This window comes from Lonchura striata, chromosome 14 (genome assembly GCF_050655825.1).
Source record: "Lonchura striata isolate lonStrDom1 chromosome 14, ASM5065582v1, whole genome shotgun sequence".
In the NCBI taxonomy this organism is placed as follows: domain Eukaryota; kingdom Metazoa; phylum Chordata; class Aves; order Passeriformes; family Estrildidae; genus Lonchura; species Lonchura striata.
In genome coordinates this window covers 3,628,018-3,652,838 of record NC_140716.1, presented here as the reverse complement: position 1 = coordinate 3,652,838, position 24,821 = coordinate 3,628,018, and the positions used below count along the sequence as shown (strand labels likewise).

Below are 24,821 nucleotides of genomic sequence, written 5' to 3'. Positions count from 1 at the left end.
ACCCCAAAAGTGCTCATCCCAGTACTCCCAGTGACACCCCACAGCTCCCAGTGCAGACCGGGGCTGCACCCAAGCACACACTCACCTGGCAGTGCCAAAGCCCTCCCCACGAGAGGGTGGCTTTGGGCTCCACAGTGAGAGGGAAGCAGGAGGCAAGGAGACAGAGCTGGTTCCAAATGTTCCACTCTTTATTTGAAGTTTTACATGCCACCAGCATACATGCAAGTTGCACATTCAGAACTGGACTCACTACAGGGACAAAGGGCAGAGCAAACACAAGCGTCAAACGCGCGCACGGACGGAGGAGCCCGGGAGCCTGCAGGGATCTGTGACCAGGCTGGCACCCTGATGGCACCTGGGGTGTCAGAGATGAACCCCAGTTTTAGGACCACCTCCCTTTGCCATCTCCAGAGTTGTGAGCTGGGTCTTCTCTCCTAGTGTGGCACCGTTCCCTTTCAATGAGCTAAACAAGGATTTTGGGTAATATCTCCACCAGAATTGAGGGTGTTTGGAGACCAACTGCCCATTTAATGCTTTCCTGAATTCCCCTTTCTATCAATGCCAGCAGTTTTTACAAGGAGAAACAATTTTCACCCGCTGTTTAGAAGGAGAGACGACAGAAATAGGGGCTCTTACACTGACATTTTATTTTCAAAGAAAGTTTTGATAGAAAAACATTTTCCCCAGCAGCCTTGGGCAGGGAGTTGCAGCTTCCACTTCAAAGGACAAACTTCAAAAACAAATCCAGTGTCCTAATGGTTTTGTGCTACATTACTTAATTGTCATACAGCTAATTAGCAATGCCTGATTTCACATTCTCTGTACATAGATGAAGTTCACAAAAGAAGGGGCTACTTAAAAGAATAAATAAAACAAGGCACCAGGCAGCCAGGCTCCGACAACATTAACATAAAATGTTACACTTTACTGTTTAAAAAACTGAAATAAAACCCCCATCATGATTAAACCTATATTGATCTGCCTTCCTTCAGATCTCAGAGCTTTGGATCTCTGCAAGGAAGGGGGGAGAACAGAACATGGCAAGCGGGGGCTTAGCCTGTGCCTCTGTGTATGTATTTCACCACCGTGCAGCAGAGATCTTTAAAATTCTAATTATTTCCCTATCACCAAGTAAGATCGGGATCAATAGATGGTACAGACTGACCCCTTTCCTCCAGTGTCAGGGGGAAATTAAAATAAAAGAAAGGGGAGGGCGAACTGAGAGCGTCAGAGGTCAATGCCACAAAACAATAGATATTGATGTCTCCATTCATTTCAAACAGCGGAAAGGTCAATGCCTCCCTTGCTTCATGTTTTATGGCTGAAATCCTGCTGCTAACAGCAACAATGTTAGTAGTCAGACCTCATCCATCCTTTTTTATTATTATGATTATTTCTAACCAGGTTAGCCATTTTGAAAATTTGACGAAAGCTGGGAGCAGCAGTGGGGGGCTGGGCAGGAGGAGAAGAGGGGAAGCTGTCCTGGAAATTAATGGAAGAGATGGTTTCCATTAGTTTTCAAGTCTCCCTGTCCCCCTACCTGTGCCCCAGTTTGTCCCTCACTGCCCCCTAAAAAATGAAAAGGGCCTGAGGCAACATCCCTTCACTATTAATCATTATTCCCTGTACAACATCCCAATTGGTTTCTATGGAAATGATTCTCCTGCTGGAGTACCCTGGCTGCCTGTGCATCTCAAAGAGGCAGGAGAGCTGCAGTGCAAGGAGACTGGGCTCTGCAACACCCAGCACAGCTCCTGCACTGCTTCCCCAGCTGGGACCAGCCAAGAGGGAACTGCACCCCCTGAGACAGGTGAAACAACCCTTCTGCACTGGTTCACTCCGCCAGTGGGAAAGTCCCAAATTTCTATGGCCCTATCCTAAAACAGCAGTGCTGGAAGAAAGCGCCCAGCACCTCACACAGACATTCCCACACACCTGCCCATTGTCCCAGAGCTGCCACAGCTCTGAACATCCACGTGAGGGGATGGGTCCTGCTCTGCTCCCAGGGATCCCACACGCCTGGCAGAGGATGGGAATTGTGAGTGGGGTTGTGGCTCTGCTGCTCTCAGTCCACACCAGCCCCAGGTCTGCCCTCTGCGCCCCAGCAAGCAACACCTCACCAGGAGGGGAGGGTTCAGCACCTGGGGAGCTTCCTCCCCCTCCACAAGTGAGGAAACAGGCCAAGCCTCACTATGTCTGTCTGGCTTCCAGGGCGAGATCCATGACTCCATCCTACCCTGCCTCCTCTGACTCCCACCTTCTCCCTGATGGAGCAGTGACTATAGTCTCTCCTGAAGGGAGAAGCTGTCACCACACAGCCCCTTCTCCTAACAGAGCAGGGGATACACTCCATTTCCTAAAGAGGCCATGAAATCAGCTTTGCAAACAGCTGAGGAAGCAATCCTTTAACCTACAATCCTAAGAAACCCATGGGAACACAGATGACTTAGCCCCTCCAAATTCCCCACACCAGTGTCACTCCAGACCCTCCCAGCCTGCAGGAACCAAATGCCACTCTGCCAAACAAGATTTTGGACATGAGCAGAACAGCAAACTACATCGAGTTTTACATAAGAACAGAACTGTCCCAGAATATCCTTCTCCCACAGAACCACTGACACTTTAGTGGTGGTCAAAGCAAAGATTTCTGCTGCAGTTCCCAAAGATTGGAGGTCTGCTTTGGAAGGCAGCAAGGAAAAGCCAGCAGGGACTTGGGATCCTGCAGATCTTGCACTCCCTGCAAGAAGGGCACCTTCTGTAATTGAATTCATTTGTTTTAGACTACGGACAGCAGCATCAGCAGGCTCAGAGATCACCTCCTTATATGCTCACAGATAGCAGAAGGGAGATTTCTGGAGAGATGGGGACAGAGAAAAGGAGAGGGGATTTAATATTAAATAAAATCAGGAGCAGAACACCCCTCTCTCTGCTCCCCTGTCTTCCTCCACAGCTGCCTGCCTGAGCGCTGAGTGGGCTCCGAGTCCCATCCACTGCTCTGCTCAGAACATATGGAGCTGTGTTTAATAGCCCAGCTCTGCCAATTGGGTACTATTAGGGTGGGTTCTTTTCCCAGTGTAAATGTTGCAGAATATAAATTGTAATTAACACCGATGCCAAAATAGCACTTAGAGAAAATAAGCACATTATTAACATCTGGTGAATCCTGCCTGGAGTGCAAAAGCAGCGGAAATTCTCACTCACCATAAGAGGATTTGTAGTAGAGATATCAAGCACTGGCCCGGAGTTGGGGAGCTGGGGGTGGAAGAAGGTTTTTAGCTCTTTATTACTATTTGGAATGCTACCTTTATCACCTGTGGGTGACTTTTCCTAGCCCTGCTTGTAACTGGTAGCATCATCAGGGCTTGTGACTCACTTGCATGAATACAGATGCCCAAACATCGTATCCCTGGCAAGAGAATAACAGCACTATAAAACACCCCTGGCCGCTGCTCCCATCCAGCAGGACACAAGGCAGGTGGATATGGATGTGCCAAGCCAAGTGTACAGCATGTTCCATCAGGTGACTGCAAGCCCAAGAGCAAGGGTTTAACACCAGAGTCAAGCAACAGCTGGTTTGTGCACACCACTGTCCCCCAGTCCAGGTTTTCCAGCGGAACAGGCAGAGGTGAGCTGGCAGCACTGCCAAGCTCTTGCTGATGCCACAGCTGTTTATGCAGGGAAATCCCTGCTGAGGGTGGGAATGGCCTCACAAACCCCAGGATTCCTTCACAGGACTGAACAGGTCCCCCAGGGCATCAGAGAGCTGCCACCACACCCTCAGCCTTCCCTCTGCCCTGAGGCCAGCGGCACAAGCAGGACAAAGCAACTTTACCAGGAGGAGAAAGCAGCTTTGCAAACACCCTCTGCCCAGTCCTGCTAGTTATCCTAGGGAAAAAAACCACGGACAAAAGCAGGTAGAGCTGAAGTGGCCAGAGCAGCAGCTCGTGTTCCTGCCAAAAAGCACAAAGGATGTGCTGAAGAGAGGGAGAGAAGAGAGGGATTCCAACAGGTGAGTAATACAACAAGAGGTAGAAAGAACGACCTCATGGGGGAGAGTGGCAGGGGAAACAGTGGCAGGAGCAGGGCAGCAGCTCCTCACACTCAGCTGCAGGGACCTGAAGCTGAGGCAGAGCCTCAAACATTGGAGAAGTGCTCACAGCTCAGCTGCAGCATCCCCAGGGGAGCTGGCCTCACATTCCTGCTGCCAGCTGCACTCCAGAGGCTGTGCTGGCTCCCTGTCCTCAGAGGGGAAGGGTGAGAGCCTCGGGAAAGGCAGCAAACCACCAGGGGTTGGTCTCAGCAAGGCACAGACCTGTGCTAGCAGAGCCTGACACTTACGTGCTCTTTACTGTAACCTCTCTGAGCACAAGGGTTATCACAGCCTGGCTCAAGATTTACACCTGTGAGACAGAATTCCAGGCAGGCTCACACGTGGCTGATTGGAAAGCAAGGACAGAAAGTCCTCCAAGGCTGGGAGATGCATTTTATTCTCAAATTTATCCCATCAGACCAGGCTTCCTATGAACACTGAGGGCAGAAGAGCGTTTGGGAGAGGGCATCTTGAGTAGAAAATGCTGACAAGGAGATGGGCACATCATCTTTGGATGACTCTGGGCTTTCCCAGAAAAGCAGAGCTCAACACATTCGGGATTTGGGTGAAGTTAGACAGCTCTGGTCAGCAGCTGCTTTGCAGAAGACAGACCTGGTACGCTACCAAGGAAAATTCTGCCACCCAGACTTGTAGCTCCAGGAATTTGTAACTTGGCTTTTGGTACAGCTGTCTGATGCTTTTAAAAGTGCTCAGTAAATAAGGCAATATGAAAGTGATCCAGACCACTACTGATGCCTGAGGAAGTTCTGTGGAGCAGAGAAGCTGACTGAAATCACACTGTGAACATGCTTCATAACATCTCTAAAATTAACATGAGCTCAAGGCATGGGATATAAGGACAGAACTGGAACACTACATTCCCATCTACACGGCAAGACAGACTGCATATAAATCAGATCTGAGCCTCAACTTATTCACTGTAGGCACCATCTACTCTAGGACAAGGATTTCCAGAAGAGCTGAGAACTTCTTCCACCAGACCAATGGAAACAGCATCAGTAGGATGCTGATACCACAGTCAAGGTGATAATGACCTTATTTTCTTATTAAGAAATTTAAAAAAGAGTCCTTGTGGTACTTCTCCATCAAAAAAAAAACTATTAAATATCCGTGACTGCACATGTGTGACTACAAATGCCTATTTGAAACATAGAAAAGATGTGATGCACTTCAATTGAGCAACACATTTTTGTGCCTCTGAGCTGGCCTAGGCTTTCTACTTTGCCAAAAACAGACTGAAGCAAAGAATGATTTCCACCAAAACCACAAAGCACACTGCCAACATACACAGGGGCCCTTGGGACAGACACCAGGGGACACAGGGGAAAGAGCATTGTTAAGTCAGTTTCTCTTACCTTTAACTTCAGTAAAACAACAAAAACGATTCATATTAACCGCAAGGAAATACTCATCAGATTCCACAAGCCTTTGAGACAGGATTTTCAGATGCAAGCAATATTCAATAGATGCTTCCCCACTGCAAAGAACCAGCTTTTTTTATTTTGCAATTGCACCTGTTTGAAGTGATTGTACAGCATCCAGTGAGGTGGCCAGGAGCCGAGGATGGGAAATCCAGGCCAACAAGAAGCTGCTCCATGGGTTCACACTGACTTGTCCTTTCCATGCTGTGGCAGTCACCACCACAAATTGGGAGGTTCCTCGGCCACTCTGCTTTTAAACAAGGTAATTTCATCCAAGTGCCTCATGGGGACATCTCTGATGACCTCTGTCAAGTCCTCGTGAAGCAGAGGGAAAATGACGACGTTTAATGCAGGGCGTTCTGCCTGGAAACTAAATCAGACACAGGTTATTAGCCAAGGAAAAACACCAGCTCTCCAGTGCAAGGGAAGGGGATGGCCTGGGTATGGATCATGCAGGATGGGGGCAAGGAAGGGCTGTTCAGAGGAGGCAGGAGGGGCAGCTGGAACTCCAGGTCTCCCCACTCTTCCCTCTCTGTGTCAGCAGGGAGTTCAGGCTGGGTTTGCACCCCTTTGCAATGAGTCTGCTAAGCTGGCACAAGCCCAAATTGCACCTAAAATCGGGAGGGAGGAAGAAGTTTAAAAAAAAATTAATAAAAAATAAATCAAGACAGGTAGGTATTCTTAGAGGATCAGAGATCCCAAGAGTTCTGCCCAAGCTGGGCAAAGTGCTCAGCGATAACAATTTAAACCACCTGCAAACCAGAGGCAAGTTGCAGAGCCATTAGGAAAATCAGGCCAGAGCAATGTCAGGCATCCCCTCGGGGCTGAGCCTGGGATTATCACTTCAGGCTGGGTTGTTCTGCACGCAGAGTCTACACTCTGCAATTAGAGCATAGGCAAGTTTAGAAAGCTCAGATGTGCAGATAAGCATTTAAGTGTGCTCACACTCACACACTGCATCCTGCTTTTCAATCCAGGCTGCAAAGCAAAGGAAGAGATTTGCACAAGTTAAAACCATTAAACCATGTAGAAAGAACCGTACAGAAAAAGCCCAAGTGCCCACCAGCAGGTACTTTACTGACAGCAACCTGTGAGGAAGAGAAATGGTATTACTCAATGCAGTGTAACAAGAATTTAATCTTTTAAAGCTGGGGGGGTAAAAATGTAGCATAATTACCCTAAGAGTTACACCTTAAAATGAAAAAGATTTGACTCCTAGTCCTGTACCACCAAGATGTTTCCTCTGAAGGGTGGGACAAGGACCAGCTCATGATCACTCGGGAGGAGGCAGAGTCACACGGACAGCACCAGTCCCTGGAGGCTGAACCAAGCTGTGCTGGGCCCAAAGAGAAGCTCTCTGCTCGACAACCTTAGACAGGTGTGTGCCTGGAAGATTCCCAGCTCATCTCTAACTCTGAAATGGCCAGATTTCTGCCAAACACTGAGGAAAGGTTGGAGATCCAGCTGCTGGAAACAGACATGAAAACCCCAGGTAGTAATACAGCCAGCTGAAGAAAGCAACAGGAGAGACTGGCATTTCCTGGGTGACAATAAGGACATTCCCATCCACAAACGATTTGGAGTAGAGCTGCCAAAAACACAGCAGAGAAACTTCCATTCCCAAGCTAGCTGCTCAGTCTTGATGGGTTGAATTAATTTGCCAGAACCTAAGTAGCTGCAGGAATAACAATTTCCAGCAACAGAACTACCTGGGGCAATTTTATATCTCTCTGCATCACAGACCTGCCCTTCATGCCTCCTGCCTAAGGGCTGGCAGAAAAGGACACAGCTCCCTGGGTGGATCTGGGGACTTGTGTCAGAGCTGGGCAGCTTCTCACTTCCACAGCACTGCCCTCAAGAAATCAACCAGCAAATAACTGCTGATCTGGGAGGCAGCTGGTAAAGTCTGCAGTGAAATCACATAAAATACAGCCAAACATCTCTTTGATAGTCCCTGCTCTGCCTCAGCTCTTCATGTTTCTTATCCAACACCACAGTCCTGCAGAGAAAATCATGTTAATAGACCAAGTTTACTGAAGTTCAGCAAAGGAAGAAACTGCCATCTCCCCAAGGGAAAGAAACTGCTTCCTTCTTTGTATATAGACTCTCCCAAATTGGTCCTGAGTGCCGCCTTCTCACCATGTACAAAATTGTAGTTTATAAGCAGCCTTTACATGTAGCTATAAAAACAAAAACCCAGACAAGTTTACATGATGAACTGCCACCGAGACAAGTGAAAAACCCCAACGCAGTAAGTGTCCCTCCTAAAGAGGCTGGGTTTATACCAGGGGTTTGAACTTGATCTTAAAATAAGAGGAAAAAAAAAGAAAGCTTTGTGATTTTCTCCCCCCCTCAACAGGAAACTGTATGTTACTGCAAACCTTGTAAATTCCATACCCCAGCAAGTTGACGCCGGAGAATTCTTTCCATGTACAATTTGCGTGATTTAAGGAAAAAAAAAAATCAAATGCACATGGTTGACTATTATTCTCAGTTAAATGTGCGTGCAAAGCCTCTCCTTTAACTGCCTGTTAAAAAACACCCTGATTTTAACGAGCAGCTGTCATAACGTTAAACTGGGATTAGCAGTTCCCAAAAGCAGCCTCCCTCTGCAATCTATGCTCCTTTAGTCCTTCCCCGGAAGGCAATTCCTTTCTTCATCCACCTGTCCAGGTGGGCTAGATTAAGTGAGAGGCACTTAGAGCACTACTTCGAAAGGCCCCAGGCACGGGGAGGAGATAACAAGAAGGGGAAGAGAGTGAGTTAATGAGTTGCAGAACAGCTCCTGTAATCTTCTTGAGGGCTCTTTCCTCATTCCACACCTGGATGGACTTCAAACTCCATCCACCTCTGCAAACGCATGGCTTGTAAAATTAAAACCCGAAGGACAGAGAAGGATGTTGACCCGGGGAGACAAAAGAGCTGCAGTTTCAGACATGAAGCCTTGCTTTTTTCGGTTTGGGTTTGTTTTTGTTTTTTTTTTTTCAAGGGAAAAAAGCCAAGGATATGCTTTCTTTCTCTCTCCTACAAAACCTCCAGACTAAACTCATCATGATTAATTAAATGAAAGCAAGTTTTCTAGGCAACTGACTAGCAGCCCCTTCAAAACAGATCTTTTAATCAGACACAACCACTGGGATAACAAAGAAAACACGTCCCTACCCTCCCCCCACGTATATTTTCCAGCATAACCTCTGGTCCAGCAGAATCAACACCAAACCAACCACCACCCAGCAGGAATTTCCACAAGGAGGTCTCTGAAGTGTCCTCATGTGGATGTGGACACAGAGCAGAGCTGGCCTCAGCAGCTGGTTGGAATCATCCACATAGCTGGGAAACAAATGATGAAGCACACCCTGTGTCACAAATTCCTCCTGGCATCAGCGGAGGTGCAGCATCTCTCTGCTCCTAGATCTTGAACTGGCTGTGTGCAGATGAAAGGGTTAATGATGCTTTGCTATTTGTCTCCGGAATTCTCCCAGAACAGGTGTGGACTGGACTCAGTAAGGTTATTTTCAAGTGAACAGCTTGGTAAATAGCCTAACACTAGGCTCTCAATTACTTCCAACCACTGTGGCAGGATCCAATATGTAGGTCAGGGACAAAGTCAAAAAGAAAGAGAAAAAGTCTAAAGCAAGGCTGCACTTTGATCAGATTTCCTCGATTTTAGCAAGACAAAAGAGTCCCTCCCTGGAATGTAGTTATCTCCTGGCAAACATTGACATGCCTCTCCAGAGAGGACAGTGAGTCCCCAGGGGATTCCACCTGCTGACAGATCCAAAGGGTAGCCCAAAGCCTTGGGGAATCTCTCCAGCCAGCCTGGAAAGATGCATCCCACCCCCCTGCAACCCTCTGCACCACAGACCCTATAAGGTGACAGCCCTCTGCATTAGGTGCTGCTCAAACCTCCTTTACTTATAAGGAAAGGATAAGGAAGTATTTAGGGCTGAAGAATGTTCTTCCCCTTGAGATTTCCACAGAAGCCCAAGGAAAGTCCTAAGCCAAATCAGACATTTCAGCACATCCCACTTCACAGAGGCTGGCAAGCAGGACCGAGGGCATGCAATGAGGGATAATTAAACACTGCCAACAAAAGCAGCACACAGCAGATGAAGTGAGGAAATACAGTGTATCAGGAATGGATCAAGGGCAGATCTCTGACCTCCACAAACCAAGCTGAGCTTATCAAAAAAGAAGCTCTAGAGAAGGAGAGGAAGGAAGGAAATGAAGAGAAGTTTGATTTGGGGGAACAGAGCAGATATGGACTCTGGTTGGCACTACTCTCACAAATGCAAACCAGTTTGCTACAGTCACACACCTTCTCCCCTCTCTGTTTTGACCTTCCACGCAGGCTGATGAGCTGTTTTTGGAGAGGCACAAGTTTCTCAAGAGCAGAAGTTTCAAACCAACTCACTTTTTGCCCTGTATGCAGCTTTCTCACCTACATGCACAAAGCCTGCTAATCCTCTGCCAGGCACAGCGTGTTTTTACTGGAAGACTTGCTCACACCTCCAAGTTCAAGTGTGGCATTTGTCTTGAAAGCTTCAGCCAGCATACCTGAGCCAGCCTGGAAACTCCCTTCCTGCAGCATGGCATGGTGAAATGGAGGAAATGCCAGGACAAGCTGGAGCAGCTGGCAGCAGCATGACCCGACATATACTCACACTTTTCTCATCTTCTCAGGAAAGGCCAGACAAACACTTCAGATTTGTTCCACTGGCCGTGCCCTGACCTCAGCACCAAGGAGCTGCAAATCTCTCCTTGCTTACAGTGACTGCCAAAGATGCTTCTGCAGGAGCATCTTCCAAAGATTTGGCCTTGCCAAAGAAACTGTAGGTGGGATTCTCCCAGGCCCCTTCTCCTGGGAGCAGGGAGAACCTTTGCCTCCCACCCACCCCCCAGAAGCCTCTCAGGGGGTTCCAAACCCTCCTCACACTAATTCTAAAGCAGATCCATTCTCTAGTGCCATTCTCCCTTCCAGCCCTGCCAGAGTGCCAATGCTAAGCAGACTTTATTTCCAAAGCTCAGAAACAGACTTGAAAAGTTCCCAAGGAAAGATGTTCAGATTCCTCTGGTTGCTCTTAACTCCACACAATGAGATATTTTTGCTATAAAGTGTTTTCCTTTAGGGGTATCTTCCATCCCTTCATGTCTATGTAGACAAACCAATATTCTCCCAAGGCTGCTGATTTTTCCACGCTAAGTCCAATCACTGCAGTCTCCAACCTGAGACCAAGGGGTGTAGATGGCACTCTGGAAATCACTCACACACATCACTGCCAACTCTCCCATTATCCTCAGCACAGTTTCTTCATTTGCCACTGCGTTGAGCCACAGGGAAGGAGCAATAACACATCAGACTCATCCCAAGCCGAGGCAAATTACATCTCTCTGCTGTGGTTTCCCTGTAAGGCATGAATGGCACTCTGCTACTTCTCCTGTGAACTGAGGTTTGTATCAAACACGCCTGCAGACTGAGGTTCCTAGTTATTTTGCCAGCTGAACTCTGCATCACTCAAATGTGACCGGACAATTAGAGGGGGAGGGAATAAGAACCCAAAGAGCGATGCCAGAGCGCCCAGGACACGTCCTAGGGGAGTGCTCTGCCAGAGCAAGCTGAAAGTTATTTCCTAATCTCTTCCACAAATTAAAAAGCTACTGCAATAACTGCTCAATTAGATTTATTTTACTATGGAAATGCTTTAAAGCTGCAGTTAATGCTTCCGTTCAGCCTTTTACACCCTCATGAAGAGAAAGCACGACAGTGCTATTCCAATATTATTTCTCAGCCAAGAGAGAGAGAGAGAGAGAGAGAGAGGACAATCCTTGAAAGTTATTTCATGCACAAACCAATCTGCCCGCTGAGGAAGGTTTCAGAACTGAATTCCTTTCAAAACACATGAGCTGGCAGTTAGAACGAGGCATTTGGGTCAGCCACAGGAATGCATTTAAAGAAGGGCATTTGTGAGTACCCCCAAAAGAAGATAAATTAATATGACAAACTGGGGATGGTCCCACAAGCCCTGCTGGCTTGTAAAGTATTTAAACCCACCCACAAGCAACATCCCTGGTAGAAGCAAAGGTGTCTGGGCCACACCTCACGCATTCAACCTTCGCCAAGCCCGCCAAGGAATCCTTGGGCAACGCAATCTGACAAGGATGCAGTTTGTTATTCAGTCTGTGACAGAATGATTCAGGGGTTTCCAAGAGCAGGAAATGAAAGAGACAATGAAAGCTTGAGCAGGATGCTAATGATTCACTACACCAGCCTGGTGATACATTAAATCCTCTGCAATCCCACTTGTGCGGGGCTGGAGCCCTCGGCACGCTGGGGCTGGCGGGGTGGGATCAGCAGCCACTGCCAGCAGCTCTGGGACCAGGAAAGCCACCAGCAAACAGACAGGGACTTCTTCAAGGTCAGAAGGGAAAGAAGGTGCTGAAGAGATGCAAAACCAGCTTGAAAATCTTGAATAAGCCCTAGGTGCCCACAGCAGCTTTCTGCAGTGTCAGTAGGACTGCAGCACTCGGGTGGGCAGCACAGGAGTGACACTGCAGGAATAGGCTGAATTCAAAGATCATCTTGCAATCACCTACTGCCCCTAGAGCCCCCTCCAATCCCTCTAGGAGTAAAAGGGATCCCCAAAAGGGATTTTATGAGCCTGAGACCACAATGAGAATCCAGGCGAGCAGAGTGCTGCAGGGATATCCAGGGCAAGGGGGAATACTTAGCCCTGAGATGAGCAAAAACTCATCTGTGGTAACTTAGTCCTGTGCTAAATGCCAGGAGAGGGACTGGCTCACTCAGCACTTTCCAATACTCAATTTCAGCCCAGTGCTCCCACCTGGAAGCTCTGTTTCTGCAACTGAATCCCAGGAGGCTGCTCCATCCCTTCAGCAAGCTCACAGCCACACAGAGCCACTGGAATCAGCAGTTTAAGAAAAAGGGAAGATCCAGCCAAGAGTTTCATGTTAAAAAAAGGACAAAAATAAGCTCACAGCCATACAGAGCCACTGGAATCAGCAGTTTAAGAAAAAGGGAAGATCCAGCCAAGAGTTTCACGTCAAAAAAAGGACAAAAGCAAGCACGGGGAAATTTAGGTGATGCTACAGAAGATTGAACAAAATGATCTAATTGAGGCTGAAAGCTCTTCCTAGAAAGTGGCAGAGCTCATACCTGACACAGACACAAGGCAGGGTAAGTTTGTGTTTCTCTTCCTCTGAGTTTGGGATCCCCAGAACAGTGGGATTGTCCTAAATGAGAAAAATTCTCTGCACTTTCCCGCACTGGTTAACTCAAGAGTGACGTGAGTCACAGAATCACAGAATTGTTTCGGGTGGAAAAGCCCCCTAAGACCAAGCCAACCATTCCCCCAGCATTACTGTGGTCACCACTGAACCATGTCCCCAGATGCCACATCCTCATGGCTTTTAAATCCCTTCAGGGATGGAGATTCCACCACTGCTCTGGGCAGCTTTGGCCAGTGCTTGAGAACCCTTTTGGTAAAGAAATTGTTCCTGGTATCCAACCTAAACCTGCCCTGGCACACCTTGAGACCATTTCCTCATCCTGAAAGCATAGCCTGACATCCCCCTGACTGCACCCCCCTGCCAGGGAGTTATGGAAAGACAGAAGGATCCCCTTGAGCCTCCTCTTCTCCAGGCTAAACAGCTCCCCCACCTTCTCCCCACGGACTTGTGTTCCAGACCCTTCCCCAGCTCTGTTCCCTTCTCTGGACACCCTTCAAACCTCAATGTCCTTCCTGAATTGAGGGGCCCAGAACTGACCCCAGGATTCAAGGTGTGGCCTCAGCAGGGCTGAGCTGCTCAGGTGCTCTGCAAAGGCATTTGCTGGAGAGAGGTACCAGTGTGGCTGGGGAACAGGGGCAGAGAGCACAGGAGAGAACTGCCACATCCCCACCCCGACCCCACAGCTCTGGGGGGATGTTCTCAGAGGTTTTTTGTTTTGCTTTGGGGTTTTTTTTAAATTTGATTGTTTTTATTTTATTGTAGCTTTCTTGATCTTTTTCCAAGGTGTTTTTCCAAGGACTTTTCACTGGCTTGTATTGTCTGGTGTTGTAGAGTCCTTGAAATCACTACCATGATAGGAGCTATCTAAACACTTCAGCTAAAACCGACAAAATTCTAAAGGCACAGAGTGGAAAATAAAAATCTGTCCTTGAAGCCAAGGGGATATTTGCTGAAGCATTTCCCATCCCCTCTTCCAGCCTGTTTTGGTTTTTTTTTGATGGCAAGGAGAGTGCCAGGAAAGCAACTTCTCCTGCACATTTGTGAAGTGCCTGCTAACCCCACGTAGCTGTGCAAGCCTGAAGTCATCCAAATTCCTTGCCCGCAGGATTTTTGGGGCAGAGACATACTGGCATATAAATAGGATTATTTAGCACGCAGCCCGTTGGTAAATGGTGGGACCTTCCATGGGTCACAGCTCCATCTACTGACTCTTCCACAAAATAACACTGTGGAAAAGATTGGGAAAGCTCCTGGAAGGCTCAACCCCTTGGACCTGCCTTTGGACACACAGGTCTGTGCAGGAATTTAGAAACAATCCCAGCACAGCAGCTCAGCCCAAAATGGCGAAGCAAATTTACCTTTTCTGCAAAGAAGTCTTGGCACAGCAGCAAGTCTGGGGTCACACCTGAACCTCCAACCACAAAGCCTCAAATTATGGTATTTTAGTGTTTGTGGAATTAATGCTGCAGTGGTTTGAACAGAAGAGTTATTTAAACAGGGACAACATGTGCTTGGAGCTGAGCACTCCAGCAAAGTTTGGGTCCAAACATAAAATGGAAAACATTGTGTTTATTGGATCTGCTGCTATCTGAAGTGTGGCAGCAGCTGAGCACCATGTGATGGGAAAAAAAAAAAGCCAATTTACACAGAAATGGAGACTAGACCAACGTCACATGTGAAACCTGAGGAAGATCAGGGAAGTGGATATGGATCACTCAAGCCACATCTCCCACTCTAACCACTACGCCCTTCTTATGTGCAGAGTATCTCCCTGAACCATAAAGGAGCTCCCCCCTCCCCACTCACACTGAAGGAAAAAGAATAAAGAAAAACACTGCAATGATTTATCTGCCCAGAGGGAAACAATCTTTACAGTCTTCTCTACAGCTCAGAGGAGACCTTGCCCTTGCAAGCCTCCTGCTTGCTGATGAGGCTCCAGATGAGCCCTGCTCTGCTTATTGTGTTTCATTGCAAAAGAGCCAGAACTGAATCAGAGGCTTTTAATGACTCAAATGTACGAATTAGTTTGTCCCAAATAGTAACAAACTTCAACCAGAAACTGCTCACCAGAAAGCTGGACATCACAGGGTCTGGTTCAAAGTTGTCACAAGACTAAGAGACATGAGAACAACCTTTCTTTTCAGGCCAGTGGAACAGAAATCCATAACACTAACCTCCTTTTACAGTAAAAAGGGACAGTTTGAGGAGCAGTTCAGGCTTTAAGCCATTGCTGTGATGCAGCAGATTTAATTCCCAAGCTCTCATCACCACACCCTGTATATTCACCATCTTCCAGTACAATTCCACAGCTGAAACCAATCTCTTCTCCCCAGACAGGTTCTGGCTTCTTCTGTTACCCAAACCCTCCTATGCACCAACACTTGAAAGAGGACTACCCTGCATTATATTGCATTTTCAAGCCCTCTCAGCTCTTCCTTCTGCAGCAAACTCCTGATACATAGCCAGCTCTGGGTCCTTCCCATTCCCACTCATGTTTCTTCTCTGTTTTAGAGGCAAATGGGAGAATGTGAATCACTTTGGCCCCATTTTGCTGTCCAAAACTATCTCTCATCCTTAACAACACCATCACCACAGCCCTACAACAGGAACTGACCCTCAGTGGAACCTGAGGATCAATTGCCCCAGCTCAAGAAAGGGAGCAAACAAAGGCTTGAGGTCCCTCCTCTCACCTCCTCCTTCCCACCTGCTCCCCGTGTTTCACACACAGCATCCACTGACGTTCCAAACAAATGGAAAAAAATAAGCATAAATCACCTCATCTCATTCTGGCACAAGGATAGATAACTTCCAACTTGCTGCCTGGTGTAAAACTTGGATTGAAGAGACACCAGCTGCACACTCTTAGAGCATGCCATGCTGTGTGAATTGGAGCCATAGTCACAGGTTGAAGCTCACACACAGATTTTACTGCACTTCTCTCTGCCTTGGAGTAGCAGACAAAATGCAGTCAAGAGCAAGTCAATTCCTGACCCCATCCCAAGGCACATTTGTGCAAGGATGAGAATGGAATTGCTGAAGTCCTGTGGTTAAAGACTTGCTGATGGCTCATGGAAGACTCCAGGCTTTGCTTACACATCATTTTCTGTATTTTGTTTCTTCCATTTGATTACTAGAGACAGTTGCATGAGAACGGGATCTTTGTTGCTTAGGAGAGCATCTGCTCCCACTGCTTATCCTCCTCCTGAAGTCATAATCTTACATGACATCAAAATCGTTTCCAGAGCCACCAATTACAATGTCATAGAGGATTATGACTTCAGGTGTAGAATTTGCAGAGGGAGCAGATGCTCTCTTCAGCAAAAAAAACCCCAAAACCCAACCTTCAAAAAACCCTGTTTTCATACAAGTGTCTCTATTAATAAAATACAAAAGAAGAAAATAAGTTTGACAGCCAGAACTGTAGCTAAATATAAAAATAGTTTTTAACATTTCCACCAGGCATCAGCTGCTCTTTGAAAGTTCCCAGGGTTTAGATTATAAAGAGGTAGAGAATGCAGTGAGAATCAGTCCATGACAGAGAAAAAGAGGGAGAAAAGACTGCAGAATGGTGTATTTCTGCTCAGTAGGTGGACATTAAAATTTTGGCCAGCACTGCAGCAGCACCTCAAAAGGGAAGGAAAATAAAAAACAGGAACTGCAGACTTCTGGTTCTTTCCAAGGATCCCCAAAGCACAACTGAAATCAGCCCAGTAATGTTTTTACAGATACGAAGCCCTGTGTAAAACAAACTCAAAAGAATCCTTGTCGTATCACAAGGAATTTACTCAGATGTTCCCAACAATCCCTACCCCAGAAGGACACAGAGGCTTTCAGAGGCAGCAGCAATCTCAGGAGCAGTTTGGTAGGGAGCTAATATAGTCACAGCCTTCTCTGGATTTGATCCAAGGAAACAAGCCAAGTGTAATAAGTTAGTTTGAAGCTGGAGGATGGCTGGGGGGGAGGAGCACCCTTTAGGATGCACTAATAACGCCGTGTGATTTGAAATTTTTATTAGAGCTTAACAGGGCACAGCAACAGTAGGTGACAAAGAAAACAGGCTGAAGGTGGGGAAATAGCCTCATAGAAAAAAAAAAAAGATAATAATGGAAAGTCTGCTGCATGGGAAATAGTTTGTAAGATGACTGCCATTATTAGAAGATTTCCAAATGCCAAGCGTAATTAAAAGCTCTCTTTTCAAATGCAGTTCACGGCTCACACACAAACGTTTCCCACCACGTGAGCCTCAGAACGCTGCAAGGGGCCAAGCAAAATGCATTTAAGAACTGCCAAACGTGCAAAGGCAGTTTGTACCAATTCTCCCCCCTCAAGCATCCTCCGAAGAAAAAAACCCTTCACAACAACCCTTTAAAGGCTTTGAATTGCGCTGCCAGGGGATTATCAGTAAGTGACATTTACAAGTGATTAGAGGACAGAGAATTATCTTAGTCACTTGTGGGAAAGGAGGAAAGCTTCAAGGTCAAATCTCTCAGTACTTAAATGTCGGCAGATGTTTTGTTTACACAAAAAGTGTCGTTTGATTTATGATGGAGCTTTGCATCCAGAACTTCAACCAGGCCAGCAGAACTGCAGAGAACATGGGTGGGAATGGAATCAAGAATTCATATAATACCTTCAAATATTTCACTGATTCACTCTTATTAAAGTAAGAAGCTGGCTTATGTGCCAAACAGTTACACATTACCTATTAGCTCCTTGGAACAAGAGCTCCAAGCCATATAAACCTTGGCAAGGCAGGGGATGGAGATAAATCTCCAACAGCTCCAGAAATCCCACATCCACCCTTTTCCGCACTCACCTCCGGACAATGGACTGCTGGAGATTTTTGCAAACGGTAAGAGATTCTCCCATAAACATGTGGCACATGATGACCTCAAGGCAGCTGGCCATGAATGACATCACTGCGTCAGACTGCAGAGTCCCGCTCCGGGAGACGATGCAAAGCCGCTGGAGAGAGGAGCAGTGACTCAGTGCCTGGAAGAACTGGGCGCCCGCACAGAAGTACGGCTGTTCCAGCCTGCAGGAATAAACAAAAACAACTCAATGGGCAATTCATGCCTGGGGCGCTCTCAGGCAAGAGGGAAAGACACAGCACATTCATGGCGGGCTGGCAAATGGATGGAGCAGCGCCTCCAGTCCTGAAGCACAAGGGCACAAATAGGCAGGAAAGCCCTGAAGTGCAGAATTCTGGCGCCCACAGGGAGTGACCTTGGAGTAACCCTGGTTTTGCAAGTTTCCCACGAGGTATGGTGGGTAAGACAAGCCTTGGGTCTAAGCAGGAGAGCCATTCTCATCTTAAAAACACAGCCAGCCTTCTGTACCTGATATCCACCAAGCAGGTGGCGTGGATTTAGGGACATTCTGCTCCAGTGTACAAACACTGCCCAAACTGGTCATATCTTCACTTTACTGCCTGGGGAGAAGCAGGCATGAAAAACACACATGGCACACAGGCTGATGCAGAACTGGGCCAACACAGTGACCATAGCCAGCCCTGGCAAAGGATCAGAGCTACTGCTCTCCCACAGGAAGAACAACCATCATCAACCCAACTTTTACCTTAAACACCTGGCTCAGGGAAGAGAGACAGGATCCTCTATCACAGTGATCCAGGAGGACAATAAAATGACACAGTGAAGCCATACCTGGCCAACAAGGGGTCTGTGTTTTACCCAGCAGCATAAGTGGGTGACTCCCTCACAGAAGCCAGCCTGCAGGGAGCTGAACCTGCATGAGGCCTGTGCCACCAGGACAGTTCATCTGCTTATGCAGATTTACTGCCAGGCTGCAGAGCACTTGGGAATCTCAGTCATTGGGTCAGGAAAGCCAAGAGCTCTAAGAAGGTTAATGCATTAGGTGATAACAAGCTGCCGGGCCCAACCTGATCTGGGTAATCTCTGCACAGGCTTTGTAGTATGCAGGGGTATCTCAGCAACTTAATCCTGTTAATTGATAAATTCTGTTTCAGTCTCAGCCTGCAACTGCTCTCCGGTGGCATTGCCTGAAGAGATCCTAAGAGCATAGCTACACTTTGGATAATAAGTTAGAATTCATATTAAGAGAACGGGCAGCCTCTTCAATTTTTCAGCATCATTACTGGGGCACTGTAAATTTAGGACAAAAAGCACAGAATGTCCAGGATCCAGGTTTCCAGGTGAATCTCTGGGATGCACCAGCCACACCGGCAATGCCGCCCTGCACTCGCTAGATGGCAATGTTGCTTTGGAAGAGCGCCTTAAACTCGTTCCTCAGCCTGGAAAACTGGGAAGTTAAAAAAGTGTGGAAACAGCAGGGAATTAGTCAGATCAAAAGGAAACGACGTTATCAAGAGGAAGTGCTGATTTCTAAAACCATCTTAAGCCAATATAAAACCTTAGATTTTACTCAGGGAAGAAGAGTGACAGCTTCCACCCAAATGTGGTACAAGGAGAGAGCCCTGTTGCAGCTTTCATTCCAGGCTCTGCACTGCCTCCCATCTCTGTCACTCCTGGCCTCCATTTCAAAGCCTCAGGAAGCTACAGGGCCTGGGATGAGCAAAGCAGCACTGCACACCCAAACCTCCTTCCCCAGCCCTCAGCTCCTCCATGGCTATTTACCCTCCTCAAGGTTAAAGATACATTCACATAACCCAAGACCTTGAGCAACCGAACCCAGATGAGAGACCAGCACCCTCCTCCCGTTATAAATGGGAAGTGGTGGAAAAGAAAAACTCTCCTGAGGTGTTTTATCCCCCCTCACTACTGCAGTGGGTCAGGGACAGGCACACAAGCACCAGTCTCAGGTGATGAACAGTAATTTCAGCCACAGTAACTGTGACCTTGCTGTCTCAATTGCACAGCACTTCGGAGTTTTGTGAACAAAGGGGGACAATGAGACTGACAGGTTCTGCAGTTTCACTGAAAGAGGATGACTTTGAAAGAAGAAAAAAAAAAGAAAAAACTCATCTCTCTAAAGTGATAATGTTTGTGTTCATATAGACAAGTGCAAGGAAACCATCATAGTTTCCTTTCACAAGCCCATTTTGGCTATCATAAAGCTCCTTTGGGCACTCTTTAGGATCAGATCCTTCCTTGGTAGGATCCTTTAAATCCTGTCAGAAGAGGAACACCAACAGGACAAACTCTAAATCAGGAATGCTTTCAGTACGTTATAAAGAAAACAAATAAAAAAACAAAGAGGCAAGATTTTCATACAAACCCAAAGAAAACTCTACATTATCTAGACAGTGTAGGAGTCCCTTCCTTCCTGGAAATTTAAGAGGTGTGCATGTACACAAAGCCAAAAAAATCAGCAAAGGCACGTAGTATTTAACCAACCCTGACAAGCTGCTAGCTCCCAAATAAGCAGCATGCACTCTTTCTTATCTAAAAGGATGGCAGTCACAGCACCTTTTGCTCCTAAAACACTGGTTAAAGGGCACATCCTGAGCCCCCAAGGACAACATGCAATGCCTTCCCATTCTCCACAAGTCAGGAAGGAAAAAGCCACTTTTCAAGCCATTGCATCTACTCTGGACCGGAATGCTTTTAATAGTAGCCACAGCAAACCACACATCACATTTCTGGAGATCCACAAACAAAATGGGAGATGTTCAAGGGCAGCCCCTCACCTGAGATCTCTCAAACACTTGCAGTGTTTCAGCATGTCCATGAGAGCAGACATATAGACCACCTTGCCCATCATGCCCAGGTTGGCCAAGGAAAGAGTCCGCAGGTGCTGGCACTGCAGCCCGATGTTGACGAGCCCAGAGCCTGTGAGAATATTTGGCAGCTGTGCTAAGGTGAGGCTCTGCAGGTAAGTCAATTGGCTAATGGCAGCCACCTCTGAATCCCTCACGCTCTGTGCCCGGACACAGGGAGGCAACGAGTTCCGAATTGCTGGCTCGTTGCGGGGCATGGCAGAGGAGAAACTGGACCCAATTATCTCCAAGGTTCCCAAAAATCGGAGGCTTCCCATCAGAGCCCAAAACACTGAAGACTCCATCTTCTGATTTGCCTGGTCCCCTAAGTTCCTTGGATATGTCTGTATCCCAATCCGAACTTTCCTTCCAAATGTTTGGGGCACCAAATTAGGTGTGCTGGGAGGCTTCTCCACGCTTGCACCAACATCTGTGATGGAGCAAACTGGTAGTGCTAATGAGAGCAGGTGCTTTAGCCTGGACAGGAGCTGGCACAGGTGGTTCCCTATGCTTTCAGAGCTGTGATGGTGAGCTGCAGAGAGGTTCAGGTGTCTCAGGTTGCAGCAAGACACTACCAAGCTTTCTAAAATGCTGCTGTCAATGTCATCTTCTGCTTTCCGAAACAAGGACTCCGGGGCCAGGCAGTGAACGCAACCACTGAGATTCAAACTGGTCAGGCTTTTAAGATCCTTCCCGCCATTAATGACCCTCTGGATCAGGTGCCCACCAGATAAGGTGCATCGGCTAAAGCTGAAGTAGAAAGGGTTGTTGAACTTCAAGTGTTGCAGGAGCCCAGAGCCATTAATCCAGGCTTTGGGCAGTTGTAAAGCATCCAGACGTACATTTCGGGCCATGGAGTCCAGGAGGTTTTTGGTGGCTCCCGTCTCCGCAAAGCTGCCGGGGGCAGAGATGAGGAAGGCGTGGAGGTTCTCAGGTGTCCGATCACTCAGCACTGCCAAGTACAGCCTCACCACCTCCTGATTGACGTAGCCAGGAGCCAGCCTGGCGTAGAAGATGCGGAGGTTCTGGTAATGGGGCACGTTGCTCTCGCCCACCATCAGCTGCCCAGAGAGCATAAACCCCTCGCGCGAGCGATCGAGGATCTCGAAGTAGAGCAGCAGTTTCTCAAGGCTGGTGCAGCACGGGACGACCCCGTACGAGGGCGTGTAGAGGGTTTGCTTCAGCTCCGAGACGCGGCTGAGGGTGGCTTTGCACTCGCTGCTCAGCTGGCTGGCATCAAACCCCGGGTTGACGTCGATGGCCAGGGAGCGCAGGTGCTGCAGCGTGGAGAGCATCTTGGAGAGCCGCAGAGAGGTGACGTGGCACCCGGACAGGTTCAGCTTCACCAGGTTCTTGCACCGTGTTACGTGGTCGATAGTGGAGCTGGGCAGCCAGTAGCACCCGGCCATGTTCAGCTGGTAGATCTCCTTTCCAATGTCCCTCATCAGCTGCTTCACTTTGTCTTTGTTTACCTGCATCCAAACAAAACCACGTTCAGTGAGAGATACAGCAGTGGTGACTCAGTTTCCCAGCTGGAGATGGAGAGAAGAGTGGCTGGTACTTTTCATCCAGAAGTCTGGGGAGGGCAGCACAGCCTAAGAATTACCACACTGCTGGCAGCTCAGTTTGCCATGCTTTGGACTCTTAAGATTTACACTTCCTTTTGCTTCTGCAGTTCTGCATTACAGACTGTTCAGCAGCTGACAGTGGAAAGGAAAACCACCTCAATTTTCTACCAGCAAAACTATTTTGGCAGAACTGCCTATGTGCAGAAACTCAAATTGAAAGAAGAATGTTTCCATTCTTCTTCATTCAGTTTCCTCTTTTGGAAATGAGCATAGGGGGCTTTCCCCTGCCTGCACTAGCTGATACAGTTCTTATTGAATATATCACCCTTCCTTCCCAAGCTTTATTTTTGTTATAACATGCACACAATTTCTGGCTTTGCTGACTGCATACCTGACAGCAACATGCACAAGATTTTTTTGCACAACAACAGGGAAAACATAATTTGGGAAAATAGTAACTTTAAGGTCACATTTACTTTCATTTTCGCTTCCAGAAATATGGAGAAGTTAAGTTTTCACTGACAGTATTTTATAAAACTAAGGAAGCACAGAGCTGTTTCAACAAAGCATACTGGAAAATAAATGCTTTTATACAACAGCTTACTGTGTATTTGATTTCAGAGCTCAGGAGCAGTCTATTTATGCATAAACATTGGAAAGTTCTACTTCTTGGCATTGTTTTTCAGAAGTATGATTTGTCTTCACAGCTAACAGAAGAAACTACTCTCCCCACCTTATAGTCCTTCTGAAGCAGGACTGTATGTGTTAGACTCTTGTCAAGGCAAAGCGTTGCAAGTTTCCTGCAGGTTCTCCTGACATTGAGGATCAGGTCTGTGCAAGGGACATAGCTGAGGATGTGCAGCAGGATCTCATCTGAGAACTCCATCAAGTTGACTCCATTGCTTTCCTCCTCGCTCTCCTCACTTACGACCTCCTAGTAGAAAAAAAAAAAAAAAAAAAGAGGAAAAATAAAAGGAGAATATGGAGGTAGTGCAAAACTTCACACAAAATCATGGCACTTTCACTCGGTCTCTCACTGTTGGCTAACATTTGCATTCATTGTACTTACTTCGCAACTGGAAAAGCGACTGTCCATGATTCTTTCCTAAATGTATCACAGCAATCTCCCTCTACATCCTTCCTCCAAGCGCCACCCGTTTCAATAACCTTTAGAGTTACATAACCGTGCATATATACATATATATACGGCTATATATATCTGCTTACACATACAGAAACACACCAACACTGCAGCCCAACATCACCCCACCTCTTGTGCAACACCCCCGCGCCTTAACGGCGAAACCGGAGCGCAAACCGGCACTAACGCCAGGGCAGCCGCGGAGGGGCAGCGGGGCTGCTGCACCTCACAGCCCCCGGATCACCCGCCGAGGGCGATCCCGGCGCTCCGGCCCCGCCGCCGAGCGCTCTGCCTGCCCCCGAGCCCGGCTGCCCGCCCTGAGGGCTCCGGGCTCCCGCAGCCCCGCGCCCGCCGCTGTTACCGGCGCCCCGAGGGGCCGCTGCGGAGGGGAAGCGGGCGCCGAGCTCAGCCCCACAAGCCCCGACTCACCTCTCCGCAGCGCAACATGGCGGCAGCCGCGCGGTCCCGCCGCGGCCGCCACCGCCGCCTCGCCGGGCCCCGCTGGCAGCGGCCGCGTCCCGGGCTCGCTCCCGCCGGCCCGGCCGCCTCACGGCTCTTCCGGCGCGGCCATGACCCGGTTCCGCGGCAGCGCCCGCCCCGCGCCGCCATCTTGAGCGCGGCGCGGCCGCCCCTCGCCGCCATCTTGAGGGCGGCGGCGCCGCCATGGAGGGAGCGGCGGGTCCGCGGAGTGAGAGAGCGCTCACGGTGGAAAAGAAATCTGAGCTCGTCCAGTCTAATCTTTGACCGAACGCCACCGTGTCGCTTAGTGTCATGTCCAGACTTTCCATAAACGCCTCCAGGGACAGTGACTCCACCACCCACCTGGGCACCCCCTTCTAGTATCTGACAAACCTTCCTGTGCAGAAATGCTTCCTGATGTCCATCCCGACCCTCCTCTGGCACAGTTTAACACCATTTCCTCTCATCCTGCCCACTGCTCCCTGGGAGCAGAGCCCGACCCCCGTCTCGCTTGAGCCTCCTGTCAGGGAGTTGTGCAGGGCAAGAAAGTGCCCCTGAGCCTCCTTTTCTCCAGGCTGAGCCCCCGCCAGCTTCCTCAGCTGCTCCTGGTGCTCAAGACCCTTCCTCGGCTGATCCTGGCACTCAAGACCCCTCCTCAGCCACTCCTGGTGCTCAAGACCCTTCCTCAGCCGCTCCTGGTGCTCAAGACCCTTCCTCAGCCCCATTCCCTTCTCCAGACACACCGCAATGCTGCAATGGCCTTGTGGGATTGAGGCACCTGGAACTGGACAGAGCCCTCAAGGTGTGACCTCTCCAGTTGCGAGTACAGGGGCAGAATCACTGCTGTGGGACATGCTATGGGATAGTAGAATGGTTTGGGTTGGAACTTAAAAGCTCATCTTGTTCCACCACCTGCCATGGACAGGGACACCTTCCACTATCCCAGGTTGCTCCAAGCCCTGTCCAACCTGGCCTTGGTCACTTCCAGGCATGGGGCAGCCACAGCTTCTCTGGGCACTCTATGCCAGGGCCTCCCCACCCTCACAGGGAAGAATTTCTTCCCAATATCCCATCTAACCCTTCGCTGATGTGCAGAGGGCCATGCAGAATCAATCACCCAGGGCTGCTATGACTGCTGCTGTGATTGCTGCTGTGACCACAGCCATCACACAGGCCT

At 48.4% G+C, this 24,821-nt stretch overlaps 1 protein-coding gene across 2 annotated transcripts; it reads right to left on the bottom strand.

The window, feature by feature from the left end:
• Window positions 1-167: 167 nt before the first annotated feature.
• FBXL18 (F-box and leucine rich repeat protein 18) lies at window positions 168-23,773 on the bottom strand. 2 transcript variants are annotated; one of them, XM_021549541.3, is made up of 5 exons: window positions 23,615-23,773; window positions 22,778-22,978; window positions 20,408-21,948; window positions 17,597-17,815; window positions 168-5,902 (listed from the first exon to the last, which is right to left on the bottom strand). In XM_021549541.3, the coding sequence occupies exons 1-5, from the start codon at window positions 23,630-23,632 to the stop codon at window positions 5,746-5,748; spliced, it is 2,136 nt and encodes a 711-aa protein (XP_021405216.1). In that variant the 5' UTR covers window positions 23,633-23,773; the 3' UTR covers window positions 168-5,745. The 2 variants fall into 2 exon arrangements, with proteins under 2 accessions (XP_021405216.1, XP_021405204.1); XM_021549529.3 differs by lacking the exon at window positions 23,615-23,773 and adding an exon at window positions 23,114-23,321.
• Between the last annotated feature and the right edge of the window lie 1,048 nt (window positions 23,774-24,821).